The sequence below is a fragment of the Ochlerotatus camptorhynchus genome, unplaced genomic scaffold, assembly GCF_037179485.1.
Source record: "Ochlerotatus camptorhynchus isolate MF236.1 unplaced genomic scaffold, CSIRO-AGI_Acam_v1.1 ptg000257l, whole genome shotgun sequence".
Lineage (NCBI taxonomy): Eukaryota > Metazoa > Arthropoda > Insecta > Diptera > Culicidae > Ochlerotatus > Ochlerotatus camptorhynchus.
The window spans coordinates 2,069,592-2,094,745 of record NW_027040747.1 but is presented as its reverse complement, the minus strand read 5'-3'; the positions used below and the strand labels follow the sequence as shown (position 1 = coordinate 2,094,745).

The 25,154-nt window shown below is 39.6% G+C and overlaps 1 protein-coding gene across 1 annotated transcript; it reads right to left on the bottom strand.

Moving 5' to 3' along the window:
* Positions 1-9,554: 9,554 nt before the first annotated feature.
* MTF-1 (Metal response element-binding Transcription Factor-1) lies at positions 9,555-25,140 on the bottom strand. Its single transcript, XM_065226631.1, has 7 exons — positions 24,688-25,140; positions 17,747-17,810; positions 17,256-17,361; positions 16,888-17,087; positions 16,730-16,806; positions 11,396-11,564; positions 9,555-11,321 (listed from the first exon to the last, which is right to left on the bottom strand). The coding sequence occupies exons 1-7, from the start codon at positions 24,987-24,989 to the stop codon at positions 10,143-10,145; spliced, it is 2,097 nt and encodes a 698-aa protein (XP_065082703.1). The 5' UTR covers positions 24,990-25,140; the 3' UTR covers positions 9,555-10,142.
* Positions 25,141-25,154: the final 14 nt, after the last annotated feature.

Sequence of the window (25,154 nt, the reverse complement as noted above, 5' to 3'; positions counted from 1 at the left end):
TTCAATTAAATTAAGGGCAGTACAACAAGCTTCAGACTGCAACGAATTTAGAGAAGTTTCGAGAACTTCAGGAAAGAACAGAGAACCTTAGAGCAGTTCCGTTAACACAAGAGAAATTATATAAACTTTAAAGAAGTTTTGAGAACTTCAGCGAATTGTTAAAACTTTGTAGAAGATCCATGATCGTTTGGAAAATTGAGGAAACTTTGGAAAGACCGAAAAGGTGCAAGGAAGTTTAAAAAATTTATGAGAAGTAGAGTGAGCATCAGGCTAGTTTCTCAAACTACAAATAGAATTATTCTAGAAATTCACTTCGAACGCTTCTAAAATTCTATAAAAATAGCACCACAATATACTTAGGATACTTCTCGCCAATCCATTGAAATATGTCTCAACATTTCGTTAGAACTATCTCCCGAATTGCTCGGAATTGTAGGAGCTCAGTCGTAGTCGACCAAAAAGTCCGAACCTACTGACGAACTGAGTGGACTGAATGAATTGAGTGAATTCGATGCGTGTGGTTGTCTGTGTAATTGAAATGACAAACTGTTATAATGTTTACGTATAAAAAGGCCTATCAATAAGCAGTTGTGCAAGTTTGCTTTTGAAACATGAACTGTCGAAAGCCGGCGCCGGTGGTGTAGTGGTAAGCGTGACTGCTTTCTAACACCCCGATGGGTCTGGGTTCAATCCCAGCCGAGGTCGGTGGGATTTTCTGAGGCATAAAAATCTCTGGTCACGTCTTCCTTCGGAAGGGAAGTAAAGCCGTTGGTCCCGGCCCATGTGTATTGAATGGGTGCGATATCCTACGCAGGTGTGGAAGCTGCCTTCCTGCACATTCGATTGCCGTCAATGGATGGCAATCGATGTCCGTCGGTGATTGGCACTAGATTGCGGAACAGAGACCGACGTTAAATAAAGGAAAGAAGAGGAAGAAGATGAACTGTCGACAAGTGTTTTATTTACTCCACTGAAGAAATACTCCTCTTGGAATTACCTTGAAGTTCTCCGCAGTAAGATTCTCATAATTTTCATTGAATTCATTTCATATTTCTTTTTGAATCTCACGCTTTCCCAGAGAATTCTACTCACATTGAAAGTCTCCTAAGAATACATTTGCATTTCTCCTCGCAACTTCCTTCGATTTTTCCTCATTATTTGTTTGGCAAATTCACCTACACAGCAAAAAAAAAATGTAATATCGATCAACGTAATTCAAGCTGATGTATGAAATAATGATGTAATAGCAAAATGCAGATACAATATTACATCAATGGATGTTATTTTGTTCGCAAAATCGATGTACATCGTACAATGTGATATTACAAAACCGATGGATTGACCTGGTTGCAGCAGTTTCGATGTAATATTCAACAATTAATTAATTAATTAATTTAGCTTTATTTAGGAGGCTTTCAGCCTTAGGCTGGTTCGCCTCCGTAATATTCAACAACTTTTTTTGCTGTGTACACACTTAATTTTTTTTTGCCGAGATGGGAACCACCGAGCAGCTCGGCATTTTATTTTGCTGGATCTCAGTGAAAACTTGCCGAGATTCAGCTAACAAATGGGAATTTTGCCGATATCTCAGCTAACAAACATAAATTTTGTTGAATATCGGCAAGTTTTTCACTGAGATCCAGCAAAATAAAATGCCAGCTGCTCGGTGGTGCCGATCTCGGCAAAAAATCTAGATGTGGGCCCTTATTATGGGTGTCACTTCACGGTCAAAACGAATGGGAATCACTTCATCATGAGTCATAAGTTGTCACTTCACCCTGAAGTGATATCGGTAATAAGGGCCGTGTAGAATTCTTTTCCGAATGCCTTTGAAGATCTCCTGGAGCTCTTCCTCACCCCCTAAGTATTCTTCAGAAAATTCCCAAGGACTTATGCTCCGGATTCGTTTTCTCCCACAAACTTCATGAAATTATCCATCCCTTGGAATTTTCCTCTGAAGTTCACAGGACTTCTACTCTTCAGAAATTCCTATGAGTTTTCATTAAAATTTACTTACTAAATTCAATTCATAGTTTTCTTAAAATCCACTCGAAACTATCTCAGGCTTCAAATGAAATCTATATCCTCAGAACTACCTTGAAAGCAGATTGCACTTGATGTTTTTTCTCAAAGATTTTTTTGATGTAGAACTACGTCTGTGATTTTTATATGGGGCTACACTTTGTGAAAACCGAAAATGGAACATGTAACAGAATTATGAAAGATTTTGAACGTTAATAACTCAGCTGCCCCTGGACCAATTTCAATAATTTTATTATCAATCGTTCAGAAATAAGTCTATATCATTTTTCAAAATATCACAAAATTGGAACAATCGACTATCTGTCAAAGTCATACGAAAAGTCATTCCAATCGAGCAGAAGACCTGTCAAATGGATAAGATGTCGTCTCTTTATAAATTCAGGCTCTTTATATTAAACATAACACGAATGTGCAACTGTGCTTATGATTATTAAAATTATCACCGATTGCCTGCGAAAAGCGATTTCCCTAACACAGATTTCAATGTTGAATTCCATCCGGTCTCACCAAACGGTGTTCATTCAATCACCGCGTGGTGAGTGGTGGTGTTCTCCAGTACACAACGAAAGGGTCCCCGCAAGCAGCTAGCTATCAAGGCTGGCCTCAACCGCTGATCGGATTCAGTTCCAATCACCGTGTGTGGTAGTGTCCGGTCGTTGACATCAGCAGCAGCAGTGCTGCTGAACATTGTTCTCCAGTACACAACGAAAGGCTGCCTGCAAGCAGCGAGCTACAGCGCACATGAGCATCGATAGAAGGAGGAAGAAGCCGCATCGCTTTTGATCGGAATCAGTAACTCTTCGTGAGTCGCTGCCAACCCGGGGGCAACTTGACAAGTCCAGTACATTTCCAGTGTACTCCGAAAATTTGGTGCTGGTGGTTCTGTCAAACTCACAAATTTCAGAAGTGTTATCTGAAAAGGGCGAATGCAGATATGTAAATAAAGTAAATAAAATACTGAACATAAAAACAGATAGCCTCATCTGTTTCTTGAAACTTCAAGTTGGTGGGGAACAGTGTTAATTAAACGGACGGGTGTAACAAAAGACAATCACTGAAATTTATTCGTTTTAGAAGCTCATTATGAATATCTTTTGTTGAGAGACGCTTATTTTAATTTATTTTATTTATTTCCTCATGTTTGAATGAATATACGAAATGTTAGTGTTCACACAGCAAACCTGCTACTCACCGCGAATAAGAATCAATTTTGTATTTTTTTTCACCCCTCAATAGAAAGATGGGGAAGTAAACTGTTTTTAATAATACGGCTTTTTATTGCAAGTCTTCACCGCACAAGTATGCTCAGAAACATTATTCTCAAGACTGATAATATTCAAGAGCAAAATATAATAGAATTAACCAATGTGTTTTTATTTCTATTTGATTATATAAGAAAAACTTCCATCAATCTGTTCCAATTTGTTTGGATTTATTTCATTTCACCACGAAAATCATAAATCGCTCTTTTCACATGGCATTCTTGCTTGTTGCTTGACATCCACACATGGTGAAACAAAAAGTTGCCTTCCCATAGAGAAATACCATTGCGGCGGTGAAGGGCAGTCCCTTTGTTTACGTTGTGTGGCGACATCTACTATTTGCAAGTGGGTACGTGAAACTAAGATTATCTGTCACCTTGCCGGGGAGTTGGTCGCTGCAGACCATCTATGTCAAGCGCATCATACTCAAGAGTATAAACAGAGAGAGCCCCGCTCAAATTCCTATTCCTATACCAAGCACAAATTCCTGCTACAGTTAACGAATAACATTTATTATATAAGACCACTTAGTCCTACCAACAATCAATACGAAACTAACGATTTTAAATTGGCTCACCACTTTAGTAGCCTATTGGTCCCAAGCAAACGATTAACGTACCCTATTCTAGTTGAAATTCTATTACTACACTATGTTTGTTTTGATTCGCTATGAAAGTTTGACAGATAACATCAGGGGTGTGTGGATTCATGCAGAACATGCAGGGGTGAGTGAAATAGCTTGGGACTGCTTGGGACCGTTGTTCTGGTACTGAGTGAGCCAAAAATAATAATGATTTTCTTCGGGACCCAGTGGTCTTAGAGTTACCTCTATGGTCCTACGTCACCATTGCGTACAACCAACCGGTGGAAACTAACGATTTTAAATTGGCTCACTACTCGACTAGCCTATTGGTTCCAAGCAAATCGATTAACGTACCCCATTCTAGTTGAAATTTTAGAACTACACTATGTTTGTTTTGATTCGCTATGAAAGTTTGACAGATAAAATGAGGGGTTCGTGGATTTTCCTATGTTTCGATGGGTGCATCGATTAGCTTGGGACCGAAGAGAGTACCAGAGCTGAGCCAAAAAGTTGAGCACGTTTCTTCGAGACCTTCTAGTCTTAGAGTTACTTACCTCTATGATACAACCATAGAGGTAACTCTAAGACTAGAAGGTCCCGAAGAAACGTGCTCAACTTTTTGGCTCAGCTCTGGTACTGTTTTCGGTCCCAAGCTAATCGATTCACCCCTCGAAACATAGGAAAATCCAATAACCCCTCATTTTATCTGTCAAACTTTCATAGCGAATCAAAACATACATTGTGTAGTACTAGACTTTCGACTAGAATGGGGTACGTTAATCGTTTGCTTGGGACCAATAGGCTAGTCAAGTAGTGAGCCATTTTAAAATCGTTAGTTTCGTATTGATTGTTGGTACAACCCCATTGGGTTGTCCCTTGTAGTTTTCTCAAAACTTCCTTGGAATGAGATTTTTAGAAATTATAATAAAATTCCATGAGCCTTTAAAACTGTGCAAGGAATTTGACGTCAGATTCTTGAAAATTTCTTGAAGTATTATCAACAATCAATACGAAACTAACGATTTTAAATTGGCTCACTACTTGACTAGCCTATTGGTCCCAAGCAAACGATTAACGTATCCCATTCTAGTCGAAATTCTAGTACTACGCAATGTTTGTTTTGATTCGCTATGAAACATTGACAGATAAAATGAGGGGTTAGTGGATTTTCCTATGTTTTGAGGGGTGAATCGATTAGCTTGGGACCGATGATAGTACCAGAGCTGAGCCAAAAAGTTGAGCACGTTTCTTCGGGACCTTCTAGTCGTAGAGTTACCTCTATGGTATTATCATCGACAAACCAGCATCCCTAATAAACTGGTACCATACACTAACGATATCATAGATGATTCGACCATACCACATAAAGTTGAGATGATATCCCGAATTGGTGGTTAGGCGCTTCTTATGGTTATTGTTTATGCGGGATGACACTTAAGGCCCAAGCGCAATGACAGCGGAAGCGGAACGGCAGCGACAGCGGAAAAGCCCGATCTGAGTAAGCCTACTTGTCGGATTGAAAACTAGTTAGAATCAAATCGACTTCGGTTAGGCATCTTGATGGCATTTGTGACAACTGTCAAACTTTCCGTTTCCGTTCCGCTTCCGCCCACATTGCGTTTGGGCCTTTAAATCTGACTTATGTCCGAAAATCTTAAACAGCCGATTTAAAAGTGCAGTGATCCGAACTGTCAAAACAATAGGATTTTTTGATCTAGGTGAAAATAATTTGTCTAGAATAGATCAGACACGAACCAATTCATAACTTTTGCATGCTGGTTCATTTTTATCTAGATAAAACATTTCTATAGTTTTGACAGATGGATTCTCGACCAAGAGTTAAGTTTAAGTTTCATGTCGGTTTGCCGGTGATACATTCAATTACACGAATACGAATTTTGTTCATTTAAATTAAAAATATACATGTTTATACTCTAAACATATGAATTATTCCAAGTAAATTGAAAAGATGTTTGAAACTAAAATATTTATACATGTTCAAATTAAATTCAAAAGCATGTTTATTTCAACAATATCGAAATATAAATTGTATTTGACAGCATCTGTCACTGACGTGTTTGTGTTTGACTGACAATGATCGGTTTCTGTACGTGGCGAACAAGAATGGAATCATTGTCCGATGGGGCCTGGCCAAGCGGGAATGTTTGGTGGTGATAAAGGCACAGAAGACCAAGCAGAAAACGAGATCAAGAGCTGGACGGAGCGACACTGGAGCTGGTGAATCTTCACAGAACAGGGGTTTTCCGGAAGATCACCCATCATTCGTGGTGAAGGACTGGTCTCTGGATGAAGGACTGATGTGATTGCATCCGGATCATAAGACGACGATAATGCAAATATAAGCGCACGATTGGTGATTTAACCTAATCGAGCACTTTTATTTGTTTCATCCGAAAATAATTTTTAATAATAAATAGAAAATCACGCTAAACATTAAGTACGTTTAATATAAACATCAAAATCATGTTTAAAATAAAAATATTTATTTTTGATTATAAAGCTTTCACGTTTATTTTCAACTCGAATATTTTTAAAATAAACGTAGCATGACTTTTATTTTAAACATTGATGTCACATGACTTTAAACATAAAATACGTTTGAAATCAATCTATTTTATTTTTGTGGCCAGAACAAACTGAGTTTATGTTTGATTTACCTCAAATATTTTTATTTCGAGAATATTTTTTTTCTGCGTGTAGTATAGTCTAAAACATCAAACATTGCGCCATCCAAACGACTACTTTTCTTCTCATAGGTCACTTTTTTACAACGATAAGTCACTATTTAGTCACTTATTTCTTCAACATGGTTGTGGTAGATATGGTTGGTATGTAATAATGATAATGATAATAATGTTTCAGTGCATTAAATAAATTGAAATCTTAAGTCGTCTAACACTGAACTTGAGTGAAATCTAGTCAGTGTGCAGTATGATTTAAATAAACACATGCACTCTGAAACATATACACGGCGAATGAGAACGACTCAAATTTGAGTTTAGTTCACTCATAATCCCCAAAAGTGCAGGAACTCAGCGATGAGTAATAAGAGATGAACTAGCCTCAGGCTAAAAATCTCTAAAATAAAGATTTAAAAAAAAAAAAAAGCGATGAGTAAAATTTGTCTCATGGTTTCCTGTGGAAAACCTAAAAAATCTGCCGGAAAATGAGGAAATTGACGTAAATTTTATTCAGTCTCGGAGTAGTACCAATAGACTGAGTGAATCCAATCTTTACTTTTCTCAAATTCAGGAATTTTTCCCTGAAAAATCCTGGAAAAGCCAGGGAAAACATGAGACAAATTAACTCATCGCTGAGTTCCTGCACTTTTGGCGATTATGAGTGAACTAAACTCAAATTTGAGTCGTTCTCATTCGCCGTGTACAGCTGCATGTGTGAACGAACCGTACACCGAACATAATTTTCATGTAACTTCCATTGAAAACGCACATGATTTTCATCCATAATCAAAATTAATGGAATTCTCGATGAACATTTCAAATAGTCCTATCTGCTTTGATCGATTCTCTTCATCGACTTTCTCTTTTCATAACCACTGCTATGCAAACAGATTTCGCGCTAATTCTACCACATAGTTTGATAAAGGAGGTTCTTATCTAGCGTACAAAACGTCAAATACAACAGGGAAAGGTTTTACAGCTTAGTTATTAACGAAAGAGAAAGTCGATGAAGAGAATCGATCAAAGCAGATAGGACCATTTGAAATGTTCATCGAGAATTCATCTGAATTTCACATAACATTTATGCAATCACATTAATTTTATATGATTTTTCATATGTTTTGCATCGACCTTATAATGTTCATGTGATTTTGCTGCTATGTGATCACAGGAAAGCAGCTATGTGAAATTAACATAGATTTCATCCATTAGATATGTGATACATTTTTTGAGTGTAGCATGGGCTGAGTGTTTAGCCTTGGGTACATGCAGGCAAAAGAACGTAAGAATTCCATCAGAAACTCTTATGAATTTTAGCCATAAGAAATCAATGTGAATTTCATTGATTTGCCTTATGAAAAATAATATTGACAAAAAATAATAAATCGGAGCAGACTGGAACCGGAAAATGGAGCTTGAGGTTAGGGGGGAGGGGGGGGGGGCGTGTGTTGACCACTCGTTTTTCAACGCTTGGGAAAATGAAATGGTTAAAGGCGTATAAGAGCCACCTCATGTTACCCGAAAATCATTCATAAGTCACGCTTATGAAATTCATATATGTTGTTCATAAGTCAAGCCTTATGAAATTCTTAGGTCTATTTGCCTCAGTGCATGAATGAGGCAGTCTTGTAATGGATACACTGAAAAAAGTTTTCACTTAGTTTCTATTAGGAACGCACATAGTATTTTTCCAAAAACAAAAACAATGATTTTTACCTGAATATCACATAGCATTAGAAATTCTATATGAGAAATCATATAGATTTCATTGGACACATAACGTTCATGTGATGTTCCAATTATGGGATCACATGAAAGTTATGTGAAATTCACATGGATATTTTCCACTGGTTATGTGATTTATTTTATGACTGTATCACCGAAAATAGTTTTCATGTAGCTTCCATTGGAAACGCAAATGATTTTCATCCATAAACAAAATTAATGGAATTCATCTGAATTTCACATAACATTTATGCGATCACGTTGAATTTCATCGACCTCATAATATTCATGTGATTTTGTGGTGGGCAGTGCTGCAAAATCTCGACAGTACACGGTGATATTGACAATTCTGCTTTGGTCACTCATTGGAGCTAACAGTCATAGTCAAGGCAAACCATGTCAATTGTCAATGATAATGCTGTCAGTGACGAGCATGTGCAGATTTATTTATTAGCCAAATTTGTAACGAAATTAAATGACTTGAGGAAAACAATTACATGGATCCATTTTAGTGAACAAGTATCTACGTCCTGAGCTACTTAGATAACAATAATGTGACACAGAATGTACTAAATTACACTTTTTGTTACCAGGTGAATCTTTGTCATTGACGAAAAAATGAATGAGATTTTGACGAAGGTTTTTGAGGATCAAGTCTGTCAGTGACCATGTGACGAACAATTTAGTCAATATCGCGCGAAAGTCTGTCAGTGACAATGACAAATCTCAGCACTGGTGGTGGGATTTTTAGCTAGGTGATCATATGGTACCTATGTGAAATTCACATGGTTTTCATCCTTTAGATATGTGATAAATTTTTTTTTGAATGATGGATATTAGAGCGAATGGTTGTAGTGTGCAAGTGTGTGATTGGTTCGGCTGGCGTGCTGTGATCCATCGATTCACGAAAATGGTCACTAGAATCACTATTTTTGACAGCATTTATCGCTACTAGCCCAGAAGATACCTGTAGCATAGTTGTAGCACTAAGGGCGTGAATTTTTCGCTTATCTTTCAACTGACCAACCTATATATGATAGCCTTCATTTTTCAAACATTTCGCAAAGCTTCACAGTATGCACTGCGTTGTGTAATTCTGGTGCAAGGCGTTATTCATCTAGTGTCCATTATTCAACGAACATTGCCTTTGATGCCACCAAATACGTTAATACTTTGTTTTTGTAGTCTTATTCCCAAGAGATATGCCAGGGTAATTTCGAAGACAGTAATAAACGGATATTATTTTATAACAATACACAAACAGTTTACTTCCCCTGACATCTTTCCACTATTAAAAGAAAGTAGACGCGATGTTATCCGCCCGCATGGCATACTGGTTGCTAATAAAAAAAAGCATCACACATCATCTGGAGCGGAAAAAACATCGGTTAATTCCGAGAGAACCGAAAGATTGCTTTTTTGATAGATCATTAATTTTTCTTCCTGTGTTTTTAAAATAAAATCAAACAGCTCAGAGCCTACACAAAAGTAGTGGGGCCTATAATAAATGCGAAGCAGCGAAGAAACACAAGCTCTTATTTATCACGCAACAATGTTTTTACTCGAATAAATATCATAAAAAAAAGGTAACATAAAATTCTTTCTGAATAGAAACTTTGAACTTGGCTTGGCCAACCTGGGGCACTTTGCAACCCCTTAACTCTAGAAACAAAAGGAAGCTAGTAAAAGAGAAAACTGTAGGCACTTTTAAACGACTAATCATACACTATCTGGCGAATAACCCCACTGTTGACTCAATCTCGATCGGATATGATTTTTGACGTAATGGCAAATTTGGCACTCTCTTAGAAAAATTCCTCACCTTTCTCAATTAGCAATGGCACTGGCGCTTCCGCTATGGCACCGAATCAGATTGGACTGCGACGTGAGAACATTTTTGAGCGTTTCCAGTGTTTTCAGACAAATGACCACGCAGCAGCCCTTGGAGACTCCTTCTGACATGCCGCTACAGCTGCAACCCTGCTGGCCGAGCAAATTGGTCAAAAGATCCCCAATCGGTTCCGGATTTAATGGTTCGTTGGTTTTACCCGAGCAACACGAAGCCCTTAGCATAGAGGGTTGTTTCTTAGGACCACAACAGCCGCCGCCGCCGCCATTGGTGGAACTCAACATCGTCGGTGCAATCGTTTGCAGTTGCTGGGGCTGACTCTGATAGAGATTGAAGTTTTGAATCGTTTGAGGAAGAGAGACTAAATGCTGTTGCTGGTCTGTATTGGAGTGAGGTCTACAGGGACGTTCTGGTCCGCAACCCCCGAGACAGCCTTGCATGGGATCACACTGGCAATTGACACAACGGCAAATATCCGCATCCGCCGTAATATCTTTCAAGGTCTTCACCGGGTCCGCACAGACGTTGTTGTTGCTATCCTGTTGCTGGTCGGAACCCGATGGCAGAAAGTCTTCCATGAATAGTTCGTTCAGTATCGTGTCCGTCGTATCCTGAACACCGCCTAGCTGCTCTTGTTTGGCCACGTTCAGCTCACTGATCTGAATTGCCTCGTCGATTTCCTTCCGCGCGTTTTCCTCAATCAAATTAGGATCGTAATAGGTACCCATAAACATATCGGCGGCGGAACTGGTGCTAGGCTCCGGATCGGCGGCAAAATCAGCCACATTGACATTGAACGGAAGATCCACGTACGAAGGAACGCTGGTAGGAAGAGCCACGCACGACGAAGTAACCGGATCCAGGGCCAACGGTTTCGTTCCCAACACGGAAATGTCCACCCAAGGAGCGTTGAATTCCTCTTCCGATGCGAGGGCCATCTCCAGGGCTTTGGATTCGTGAAAATCTATCAAACTGAAGGCAGTTTCCTCCGGGATGTGGGGTTCACTTTCTTGCTCCGGTGGTGATTCGTGCAGCGGGAGTGGATCGTCATGCTCCAACGGAGGCGCCGTCTCTTCCTTAACTACGGTTTGATTTTCTTTGGTGCTTGTTTGAGCCAATTTTTTCAGCTTCTTGGCTGATTTGGATAATTTCTTCTTCTGAAAGGGGGAGAGGGGGTGTTAACCGTTACAAAGAGGAGGGGAGTTTGAAATTGTGCGGTGGTCCAACTTACAGGTTTCTCATGAGTTTTGGTATGTGACTTAAGACTATGCGGGGTACTGAATGCCTTGTGGCAATCGGACACCGAACAGGAGAACGGACGCTCCCCCGAGTGAGTACGGGTGTGAGTTTTCAGATGGTGCGAAGCGGTAAACGCCTTGCCACATTTGTCCTCCTTGCACCTGGAACGAGGAAAATGAATGTGAGAAATGTTATGGAGTTGATCGATGCGCTTGAGCTGGTGCACGTGGAACTTTCCAATAATCTGGTATCACCACCCAATCACGCGCTTTTGCATCTTGCCCATCACGATAGAAGTTGTACTCAGCTCATGTGAGCTCATGTTTAGATGGTAAAACTTAAAGAGACTGAATTTGAAGACGAAGCAGCCTAGTTCATCCGTTTTCAGTCGCACCAAGATGTTACTTTCGTGCTGCTATTATTTCTTGATTCATTCCAACCTCAAACTTCATTTAATAATAAATCAAAACACACCCCCAATAGCGTTATTCTGTAAACTAGTTGAAAAACGCAAATATTAAACTAGAATATCAAATTAAACTAAGATGAAGAGCCAGGTAGGCTAATCAATTAAAATGTTAAATCAATGTACTATCATAATCAACAGGAATAAACATTATTTTACTACTATGTACTCATTTAATAAAGACGTGTTTTCTTAAATAATTGAACCTCAACTTCCAATAAAAAGTTTCCCGGTGAACACTGTAAAAGCGGAATTCCGCAAGTCGACGGCGGTCCGGATTTCCAGCATTGGAGCTTCTTAGTAGACTTAAGAAATTTACTGAAGTGGCGGCGGAGAAGGTCAACTTTGAAGAGTCGGATAGGGTAAACGTACCTATAGTGGCTTATGGAGTCTCCATAAGCCACTATAGGAACACATTGCACCGTACCTCCACTATATGTGCGTTTAACCTAGGAAGGCGAAATCGTTGATCGTAACTTTCCTTGCCAACGATTGTTTGGAAATCATCCGCGAGAAGTCAACGGCAAAGGAGATAATAATATCAATATTTTATATTATTATGGTCAGCACTTGAAGCTATATTTGCAACCAAACACAACACCTGATCAGAAAACAACTGAACGTGCTCATACCACCGCAAATACCGTCCGGCCCGGACAAGGCACGGTGTAGTTTGAAGAGGTTTTCGCGGTTCCAAAATGCTTCTGCCAAATCGCATCCACTATCAGTCCCAAGGGCGTAGCCAGGTTTCGAGCTAGGGAGGGGCGCAAAAAAATTACTATGGAAAATTTGGCCGAATTCCTTTGCCGAAATCCTTTGTGTTGCTGATTTTAGGGGGCCAGTTGCCCCTGCCCCCTCTGGCTACGCCTATGATCAGTTCCCGCCCGACAGTGGAGCAAATCGGAGCTCAGTGATAACACTTAACAGAGGAAGAGTAACGGAAATCTTCATCCATACACCACGTCTGTCAAATCGGTTCCACTTGTCCAGCCAGACAGTCCAGTTGGTCGAAGCTATGAGGCATCACTCAGAGTGACCAGTGAATCGGGAAAAAGCCGGGAATTCAAAGTCACCGGAAAAAAAACCCATGAATTTTGATGATAAATCGGGAAAAATGTCCTTTTCTCAAGAAAAATAAGACTTTGGTCCTGGACAAAATGTCAAGACCTTTAGATTGGACTAGTTTTCTGGAATGCAGTCACTGAAGGACTATTACAAGAATTTTAGAAAAAACAATTCCAAAGCAACTTTGAGCAGATTATAGAATGAATTTTAGAATTCTAATTTGTTTGAGTAGCTCTGTGGAAAATGCATGGCGATTGTGAAGAGGATTCCCAGATCCGTGAAAAATACCAAGGGAATCAACTTTTGAGAGCACAGCTACAAAAGAATTGTGAAGAGTTTTAATGTGGTACTGTTTACGTGGACTTAGTCGATTTTTTCTTGGGTAGATTTTCTCGATAATTTTTCAGACTGCAGTGAGATGTAAACTAAAGAGCCTAAATTTATAAAGAGGCGACATGTCAAAATTGGAACAATCGATTGTCTGTCAAAGTCATAGGAAAAGTCATTCCAATCGAGCAGAAGACCTGTCAAATGGATAAGATGTCGTCTCTTTATAAATTCAGGCTCTTTAATGTAAACCACACTTCTGCAATGTCCACGAGCAACATCCTTCTACCATAGAGGGGGGCAAGTCACCGCGCATTTCCTCGACAATTTTCAAGTTGAAATTCAGAAATTTTAAAATATTTTTTTTTGAAAAAAAAAACGACTAAGTGCTTGTAAGCAGTACCACTGAACTGCCAAAAAGGGTCAGCCGATTAACAGTGAGTTCATTCTTGACGTCACGCTGCAGAACCTAATGGGCGAGTGCACCGATGGATTTCAGTTCACTCACTCGAGAAAAAGTGATACAAGCTGCGGGCAATGTTTACTAATCATGAACACTAAATGTTCATTATTCATTATTCATGAACATTTAGTGTTCATGGTTAGTAAACATTGCCCGCAGCTTGTGTCACTTTTTCTCGAGTGAGTGAACTCAAATTCATCGTTGCAGTCGTCTATGGACGAATTGACGAGTGCACGGATGGATTTGAGTTCACTCACTCGACAAAAAGTGACACAACAGCGGGGCCCTGTTTACTAAAAATGAACACATGAATAATACTCGCGTAACATTTGAAAAGGGCCTATCAACTTTGGTAAATAATTTGCTAGGTCCTTTTCACGAGAACCGAAGTACGCCCACGCAAACCAAGAGCACTATGGGGACGGCGAGAATTTCCTTTGCCCGATGGTGTTGGTAGTTTACGTGAGCGTATTCGGTTCGCGCGAAAAAGGCTTAACAAGTTTTGTGTACATAAGTTGATAGACCCGTTTCAAATGTTACGTGAGTATTATTCATGTGTTCATTTTTAGTAAACAGGGCCCCGCTGTTGTGTCAATTTTATTTCAGTAGATGAACAAAACTTCACCCCTAGGTTCACCACTCGACTTCTCTGACGTTTGAGAAATGGACAAGTATTAGTGCAGAACTTTGGGTAAATTATAAGTATTAGTGCAAGAAAACCTTTGAATTTACCCAAAGTTCTGCACTAATACTTGTGCAATTCACAAACGTCAGAGAAGCCTATTACACGGAGATGAAAAACTACCCAAAATTAAGTACTTTTCCCTCAATTCTGGGGTTCAGCCCAATAACCCAAATTTGAGTAAATTGCATATAGTAGTTTCCATTTAACACCAGCAAAAAAATTACCTACTCTTAAGTATATTCTACCCAAAGTTAAGTTTAATTCACGTTAATTTGAGAATATGCAATTTACTCAAAAGTAACTTATTGGGCTGAACTATATCGTTGGGTCGAATCTCTCGTTCCTTTTTTGACAACAATAACGAGTGCAAGTGAGAGGCTGAAGTCAATATTAAGTAAAAAGAACTCAAATTTTGGGTATTATTTTTTCTCCGTGTAGGTTTTGCAGCGTGACGTCACGAATGAACTCAGTGGTAATTGGCTGAACCTTTTTGATATTTCAGTGGTACTGTTTACAAGCACTTAATCTTTTTTTCGAGAGAAAAAAATATTCTAAAATTTCCGAATTTTAACCTGGAAATTTTCGAGGAACAGCGCGGTGAAAGGATGTTGCTCATGGACAATGCAGAAGTGCTGAAAAATTATCGAGAAAATCTACCAAAGCAAAAAATCGACTCTGTCCACGTAAACAGTACCACTGAACTCAGATTGAGGTTAACCCCGACAGTGCAAAACCTAATTCTGATTATACGGCTCAGGATAAATTCATCAACAACTGAAAATCACAGCTGCAGCTTTGCATTTCAGGAATGAAAATCACGCTTATGAGTTCATGGATCACGAAATCATGATTTTTTTTATTTTGTGTTTTCTGTAGCGTTACGGAATCGTTGGTTGCGCTGAACAGGCGTGAACTAAGTTCTTGAGAATGTGATTTACTCGATCACGTTTACGGGAACTAAGTCATGAATTAAACTGAACTAGCTGTTCAGGTTATCGTGATTTTTTGTTCATGAATACCAAAACGGTTTTTTTGCGTGTAGTTTGCCCTCTACACGCCAAAAACCGATCCGATATTCGTGAACAAAAAATCATGATAACCTGAACTTTTAATTAATATGAATCCATGACTTAGTGCCCGTAAAAGTGATCACGTAGATCGTATTTTCAAAAACTTAATCCCAAATTAATGAACTTAGTTTTCACCTGTTTAGCTCGACCAGGAAATTCATAGCGCTATGAAAAAAAAACACCAAATAAAATCAGGATTTCGTGATACTATGAACCTATAATCGTAATTTCGTTCTTATAACCATGAACTTGGATCACGAGCAGCCCTTTTCATATTGTTTATTTCCAGCAATACAGGCACATTATCCTTATCGTTTGGTAGGCAAGGCGCGAGTTCTTTATATCAGAAGATATGAGCAATTCCGGCCAAAAAAGCGACTGCAGCGGCAGTAGAAGCATAGAGGTAACTCTAAGACTAGAAGGTCCCGAAGAAACGTACTCAACTTTTTGGCTCAGCTCTGGTACTCTCTTCGGTCCCAAGCTAATCGATACACCCCTCGAAACATAGGAATATCCACGAACCCCTCATTTTATCTGTCAAACTTTCATAGCGAATCAACACAAACATAATGTAGTACTAGAATTTCAACTAGAATTGGGTACGTTAACCGATTTGGTTGGGACCAATAGGCTTGTCAAGTAGTGAGCTAATTAAAAATCGTAAGTTTCCACCGGTTGGTAGAAGGGAGTGCGTATTCGTCACATAAGAACTGCACCGGTTTGCCTTTCTGGTCGGCGCATTTGGTGGTCAATTTCGTAATTAGCTTTACTTCGTATGATCCATGGTTTGAGAACTGCAGTAAGATTTGCCTGCGGAAGATTTGCCAAATTCGTCTTCTGAGCTGAGCTGGGCGTTTCCATTAGAAATGTGGTCTGTTCCGAATTACACTTTTGCTGCTGTCGGTTATCTCTTGTAAATCTTCTCAGTTTCATGCTGACTTTTGTTGACATTTAACAGTCCATTTTCGAGAACAGGTTCACGATATCAAGCATAACTCATGAACTTCAATGACGTTAACCAGAACCAGATTATGATTTTCAGAACAGAGTTCACGTTTCTATGACATTCGTTGCCTTTGCTGGTGTCGGGTGCACCGTAACGCAGGCGTTACGTTTATTTTGCGGAACAATGTTTACGATTTCATGCTTTTTATTCATGATGTACTTTTGTAAACGAAAAATTGACTTGTTCCGAAATTCGTAACATGAGGTGGATGTACTCCGGAACGGATTTTTCCCCGTGTACTTACTTGTAAGGCCTCTCCTGAGTATGAACCCGTGAGTGTTTTTTGAGGTCACTTAGAGTGGTGAAGAACTTGCCACAGACCTATCGGGAAGAAAGCGATACAGAAAATTGTTGACAAACGGATAGTACCTAGTTGAAAGTATGAGCAAATAGAGTCCCTACCCCACAGTTGAACGTCTTGCCATTGTGCAACCGCTCATGGGCCCTTAACCGATACCGCGTGTTGAATGCCTTCTTGCAGCTGGATTCCGCACAGACATACGGTTTGATTTTCGTGTGTACTCGGATGTGAATCTTCTGACTGTAGGAGGTAAGAAACGCTTTGGTACAGCCATCTTCGGTGCATTTGAATTTGTATTCACCTGAAAATCGAAAAAAAAAAATGCTCTCAATGGAAATCAACCAGTTTTTGCTTTTATAAAATTTACCCTAATCCAAGGTTGTTAAAGCGCAGGCATGGAATCAAAATTTCAGTTGCAATGTTTAGATAAATCAAATGGTAACATAAATTCTGGACGCACGATACTAACCTCGATGGGTTTTCATGTGAGTCCGCAGATTGCCAACCGTACTGTAGCTGCGGTTGCAGCTGCCATAGTTGCACCGGTACCGGGCCAGCACTTGGTTATCAGGTCCCTGGAACGAAAAGGCTCTATAGTTTACCCGGATTGAAAATGCCCGCCAAAAAGTCTGTTTTCTTTTTTCTAAACTCGTTTCTACACATGAACCAGTATGGAAGAGAATTGAATTAAAAAAAAAGGAGTTTGATGATGGATGGTGGGTGTGGGGTGTGATAACTCTGTATTACAACTGTCGACTACGGGTATCCTTCTATTGGTCCCTAAACTGTTTTGCATGTGTTAAAAAGATGTCCCTGCTCTCTACTAACACAACCATGACAGATCTCAATGAGTATGAGTGTGAGACAATAAAAGAAGGGATGTGGTGTACAATAGTACTTTGTTTTCTTCTCTCTCTTTCGCTAACTAATACAATCTAGTTATTTTGCAATTGTGTGTACCTCGATTGTGATAGTAGCATGCGATGACTCTCCTTCTTCGTTTAGAGTATTGTTTTCATAATTACTACATTTTGAATGGAATAAAAAATAAAATCGGAAAACGGAGTGTTTTTGAATCAATTTTGTTTGAAACAAAAGGAGAAAAAAACGTAAAAGAAAGAGTGCTAAGAGCGGTTCGGGGTTTTAGGGCAAATCTTCTATTAGGGGAAAAAAAAGTATGTCCATAAAGGGCGATAAAATTAGAGGCCACAAAGCTCTTTATACGGCTATCATCACTCACTACAGGTTTTAGCGGAAAAGTTAGGATTAGTTAAAAGAAAAAGAAGTCGATTGTGTTATTGCCCTCAAGCCAGAAAGGTGCGTATGTTATGCGACAGTTTCGTTAACACTTCCAATGCCCACCAGTGCGCGCTTGGAAGATACATTTTGCCATACCACCATCAAAATCAATGTTGAACACGATGGAAACATTTACGTGGGATCATCATTCCTCCGAAATAAATACAATCTGATATATTTAAACTTTTGCTCCACCACCCTCTCTCTCTCTCTCCCTCGACATGGCGACTTTGTCTGTTATGCTTTATAATAGCTCTATAGCCATTAACAGACCTTACCGCAAACAATTGAGGCAAACAGATTGGTGGAGAAAAATTATATGGAAATGATACACAAACGCAAATCTCCCACTCAGGAACCACCAACCGCCGGTCGCTCGACCAAGACCACCGTCATTGCGGTTAACTCTACAATTTAACCGAAATCTATTAATAAAAATTGGGAAACAACAAAAGGCGAAAAGAATATATCAGTTTTTTTTTTTTTAATTTCCATCATCCATTTTGCCTCGTCTCGCGTTGATCTAAACAGCGTCAGGTGGTAGCAGAGGAACAAGGCGACAAAAACGCGATAGCGTGTTGTGGAAGATTACAACTCGCGACACGTTTCGCTCTTTGTTTTGATTACACACGGACGATTAGGATAGATACCTAGTAAATATGTACGTGCAATGTTCTGCTGCTACCAATACCACCGCGTACACCTAATTCAGTTGAATTGATGTTGGCTGGGAAGAAGTGAAAAACATAGGTGAAATATTGTTATTGATGCTGGGGAATCACTTGAAGATGTGATTTGGGAAACGTGGGCATTCACGAGTTGAAATCCTTTAAATTTTCTTGTTTCCCAGAATAGATCAACTAGGGTGGTCCACCAAGCTCAATCGATTACAAATCAGGACTTGATAATTCTCTCAAAATGATAGATCATTTGGATGCGAACTCATACTGCAAAGACCATTGCAAAATTCCCTAGATAATCTGTCTTTTTGGGGCCAGAAATATGGGGATCGAGTTTTCAACCTAAATTGGTAGGCCGAATTGCGTCTAAATCTTTTGGGCAGAGACATTACCCAATCTTTGACCTTCAAATACCTTGGAGTCTGGTTTGATTCAAAATGCACTTGGGGTACCCACATTACGTATTTGAAACAACTTTCTACGATCAATTTCCGGGACATGGTGGGGTGCTCACCCGGAAGACCTCATTAACTATATACAGGGCGGACTCGATTAACCGGAGTCTTGAAAAAAATTTCACTCCGGATAATCGAGCCATAAAAAAAAAAAAATTTTTTTGGTCTTTTGTGATCTCATTTAATGTTTTTAGTGGTCCCATTGAACGCTATTGAAGGATTATGGAATCGGACCACTGGTTTTGTAGATATGGCCGGAACAAGTTCCGGTGTTTGGGCCATGAGGCTAAATTTGGCTTGAAAGGAACAAAACCCATTAAGCGACTAATCAAATTAAATCAAAATTCGATAACCAGATCAATGGTGGAAAAAATTAAGTACCTTGGACCATATTGGCCACTTCCGGACAAGTTTGAGGTGCCCCGGGAATGTGAACAGAATCGGACTTGGATAGTAACCTATCATGAGGCACATTAAAATACATCAAAATTCGATAAGAAGATCAATGGAATTGAACCCATGGACCATCCGTTTGAGAAGCGAACGTGTAGCCAACCACGCCATGGGACCCCTCAACTTGAGAAAAATCGTAGTCTCGCGACTCTCACGAGTGTGTAGAGACAAAGTTGAGCTTGGCTAAAAATCACGGCTACCGTGAAGGCACCATATTTGACGCGGTTCCTAACTTAACGCACTCGATCAATTTCGACCATTTTCCATTAATATTTTTGAAATGTTAACATTGCAAATATTAGTTCCGGTGCTCTAGGGATGATAGTGTAACAATTCAACTGATGGTTGCTGATAAAGCGGCTGCAGGCGAAAATGAAGACGAGAATGCGGAATTCGATGTCATGTCTGATGCTGACATAGTCAATGCTGTGCTTAACCATGATTCACATTTACATGAAGGAGAAAGCGTGACGAACACCACTCTGGATGAAACCGAGGGACAATTCACTGCTCTCGAGTAATGAATCGAAAATACGTGAATGAAAAAAAAGAATACACAAAAATTCATCATTACTCGTCATTACTCAAAAAAATTTCATCACAGTTAACCCACAAAAATGCGGATTATAGAGAAAATGTGAATGGAAACCGCATAAACGGTGTCCGTACTACGTGGGATTTGAATTAATTGGTTACAACATGGAATATCTCGAGATCCTCGAGAACCAGATAGAAAATTACTGTCTTGGGCAAAGCTGTTCAGCTTTGCAAAGCTTTTTTGTTGATCAACAGTAGTTCAAAATCTTGGTGGACAGTAGTTCAGCGTTTTCTCACTTCGTGGCACTAGTATACATGTAAAATTCTCGCATATATAAAATATTTCTAGATCCTTACCATACAAAAAGTTACTGTCTTCGGCAAAGTTTTTCAGGAAGTCCAGATCTTTTCGTTGGTGGAGTAGTTCAGAAAATTCTCACTACGTGGCGGTAGTATATACATGCAATTTTCCATATATAATAGCTCGAGATCCTGAGCAGATAAAAGTTACTGTCTTCGGCAAACTTGTTCAGGGTGTCAAGTAGTTTTGGCTGGTGGACAGTAGTTCAGAATTTTCTCATTACACGGCGCTAGTATAAAATATCTCGAGATCCTGACCAGATAGTAAGTTACTGTCTTAGGCAAAGCTGTTCAGCTTTGCAAAGCTTTTTTGTTGATCAACAGTAGTTCAAAATCTTCTCACTAGGTAGTGATCGTATACATGTTCAGTTCTCGCATGTGATACATCACTAGATCCTGACGAGATAAAGAATAAATGTCTTTGGCAAAGTTTTTCAGGAAGTCAAGATCTTTTCGTTGGTGGACAGTTGTTCAGAATTTTCTCCCTACTCGGTGCTAGTATACACATGCAATTCTCGCATATACAATAGCTCGAGATCCTGAGCAGATAGAAAGTTACTGATTTCGGCAAACTTGTTCAGGGGGTCAAGACTTTTTGGCTGATGGACGGTAGCCTAGAAATTTGTCACCACATGGCGCTAGTAAACGTGTACAATTCTCGCGTATGCTAAGCTCGAGATTCTGAACAGGTAGAAAATGACTGTCTTCGAAAAAGTTGTTCATGAGGTCAATGCCTATTGCTTGGTGCACAATAGTTCAGAATTTTCACACTACGTGGCGCTAGTATACACGTGAAATTCTCGCATGTAAAATATCTCGAGATTCTGATCAGATAGATTTCGCTAGTGGACAGTAGTTCAAAATTTTCTCACTACGTAGCGCTAGAATACACGTGAAATTCTCGCATGTGGTTTGTTTCGAGATCATGACCAGATAGAAAGTTACTGTCTTCGACAAAGTTGTTCAGGGGTCAAAGCATTTTTAGCTGGTAAACAGTAGTTCAGAATTTTCTCACCACGTGGCATAGATGTACACTTCTCGCATATGCTATATCTCGAGATCCTATTCAGATAGAAAGTTACTGTCTACAACAAAGTTATTCAGGAGGTCAAAGTATTTTGGCTAGTGAACATCAGTTTAGAATTTTCTCATAAACTCTAGGCTTTCAACTCCTAAGCAACTTTGTTCAAGACAGTAACTTTCTATCTGGTCAAGAACGTGAGATATTTTATATGCGAGAATTTCGCATGTATACTAGCATCATGAAGTGAAAAAATTCTGAACTACTGTCCACGAGCCAAAAGACCTTGACCTCCTGAACAACTTTCTATCTGATCAGGATCTCGAGATATAGCATATGCGAGAAGTGTACATGTATACTAACGCCACGTGGTGAGAAAATTATTAAATACTGTTTACCAGCCAAAAAGTCTTGACCCCCGAAACAACTTTGCCGAAGACAGCAACTTTCTAGCTGATCAAGATCTCGAGCCATTGAATATGGGAGAAAGGCACGTATATACTAGCACCGCATAGTGAGAAAATTCTAAACCATTGTCAACCAACAAAAAGATCTTGACTTCCTGAAAAACTTTGCCGAATATATTTACTTTCTATCTGGTCAGGAACTAGAGATATTTTATATGCAAGAGTTTCACATCTATAGTAGCGCCGCAAAGTGAGAAAACTCTGAACTACTGTCCACCTGCGAAAAAGCCTTGACATCCTGAACAACTATGCCGAAGACAGTACCTTTCTAACTGGTTGGGAACTCGAGATATTTTATATGAGAATTTCACGTGTATACCAGCGTCGCGTAGTGAGCAAATTCTGAACTATTGAGCACCAAGCAATAGGCTTTGATATCCTTAAAAACTTTGTGAAAGACAGTAACTTTTTATCTGGTCAGGATCTCGAGATATATCACATGCGATAATTTCACATGTATACTAGCGCTACGTAGTGAGAAAATTCTGAACTACTGTCCACCAGCGACAAGGCTATGATCTCCTGAACAACTTTGTCAGAGACAGTAACTTTCTATCTTGTCAGAATCTTGATATACTCCATGTTGAAATCAATTAAGTCAAATCCCACGTAGTATGGTCACAGTTTTCGCGGTTTCCATTTACATTTTCCCTATTATCCGCATTTTTTATGTGTTTTCTGTAATCAAAGTTTAGCTTGTTTAGATCAAAACAAGTTTTTTGAGGAATACTCGTTGGTTTCAGATCGTTTCAGCAACAAAATGGCAATGGAAAACTCATGTGTGTTGTACAAAGTTAAGGGTTACAGGCCCTTTGGTAAATTTTTTACGGATCGTCAAAATTTTTTTCGGTTGCCATTCCCCCCCCCCCCCCCTGAAACGTGACGTAATTAGTGAACGGACCATCATGGGATTCAGTTTTTGTATGTTGTTGTGGCACATGATATCGATTCCTTTCAGGTCAAAGTTAATTCAAAACCCCTTAACGCCGGATTTTGTAACAAAGGCACACAAACACTTAAATATAGTCATTTCTAGATCTTGTTAGACTGAGTCGAACGATGTATGTTACTCGTCCTCTGATCGAAAGTCGGTTTTCCAAGCGGTTTATGAAAAATAATTTACAAGATAGGTAAAAAAATATGACTCCGGATAATCGAGCCCCGGATAATCGAGTCCGGCCTGTAGATACAGAGAGATACCGTTTTCTCGAAGGATACGAGATGGAATCCGTCCTTCGACAAAGGAAGAACCATTCTTCTGCAAGACCAAACGGAATGTCGTATGTCGTGATTAAGCAACTATATGCGAAGTTGCAAAATAAAATCTGCGAAATGCTCACCCTAGTATTCGTTTCTGAGGATCAGTGGAGGTACACCGAAATCAAGCCAATCCCGAAGAAACCTGGAAGTACAGACTCACCAAACAGCATGAGACCAATTGCCCTGATGAATATCGAAATCAAGCTGAGAAACTCTGCGATCAAGAACAGGTTGGCAGAAATCGCAACCATCAAGGACTTGATCCCTGAACTGTCCTTTGGTTTCCGGGAGCATGTCTTGGCATCGACTTGCATCAACTACGGGGTCAACTCGATACACAATGAAACCTTCGTAAATTTTCTGGATGTGAGCATAGCGTACGACTCAGTCGACTCAGCAATCCTCATTGCAACCCTAGCAAAATTGAGAGTACCGGACAAGATTATCTCGTGGCTCCACAAGTATTTGAGATCTCGGATACTTTTACTAAGAACGGAATTCAATTTCATCCATTGGAACATCAAAAATAAGCAATGCAATATATTGCCAATTAACCACTCAAATATCTGTTATGACATTGTATTCCAGTTTCGGTTTTTTTTAACAATGCACTTTTTCCCCCATTCGTCCATCAAATAGACACACAAAACTCTTGTCCCACTTCAGATAAGTTTGTTTCAATCCGCGAAATGTTTGCTCTATCTAAAAATTTAAAAATAAAATTAGTATTAAACTACCAGTGAACAAGCATGATACGTGATATGACGCTTTGCGAGGGTATCCCAACTGATGGGGTGATTCATTCTATTTACCCTTTAATTACACCATTTCACCAAGATTGGCGTAGCATAATTGCTTCTTTATCTATCTCTCGATTTTATCTGAGTGTGCAGCTCATCCTGCTTTGATTATTCACGCCAGTTACGACGATGATTTGCAATCGATTCTCCAAAATCTGCAAATCAGCTTTAATTAAATCAAACAAGTTGTGAGAAATCAAGATTAGCAAAAAATCGTGCCCCTAGAAGAGCACGAAAAACCAAATAATCAGATATAACGGAAGACGGTGTGGAGCGACGACAATGTGAGATTGGTGGTTGGTTGGCAGTGTCCCGTCTCCGTGGGTGGATGGTAAATTAATTTATGGCACTAGGTAAAGGTAGCACATTATGATGGACTAAAATCTTCAAGATGTATAAGTATAGTATAGATAGCTAGCCAGCCGCGCAAGAGGGAGCATAGGAAAGAGATAGAAACGCGAAAGACAGCGCGCCGCGCGCAGGTCAAAGAAATTAAAGAAAAAAAAAACTAGTAAAAGGAGAGAGCAAAAATAAAAACAGGAAAAGAAGAAAAATCTCTTCATAAGTACCCTCCGTCCTCCTGTTCTTCAATTTTCTCAAACTCAATCAGAATACTATTTTCACTACTGCTGCTGCTTCCACATCCGCTACTTTGATGTTCCTGGCTATCCCGCTGATGCTGCTGTTGATGATCTACGCTGAAACCTCCTCCCCCTTCGGATGGCACTAGATCCAGCGAGCCGAACTGAGGATTTTCCTCAGCTAGGTTCTGGAAGTACTGCGGAACCTGTTGCTGGATCGCCCGTTCAAATGCATCGATATCGAACGTATTATCGTTGATGCAATCCTGCAGCGTTATCTGATAGCTCATGCTTCTCGGATTTCGTTACCGGATAAGGCACTCTTCTGCACAATCGAATTAAACTGGGTAAACTTTGGGTGGAAAATTTTCACTGGTCGTACAAAAATATCGCCATATTTTCACCTTTCGCGATGACCGAACCGAATGACACTACACTGGCTGAAAGGGCTGAAA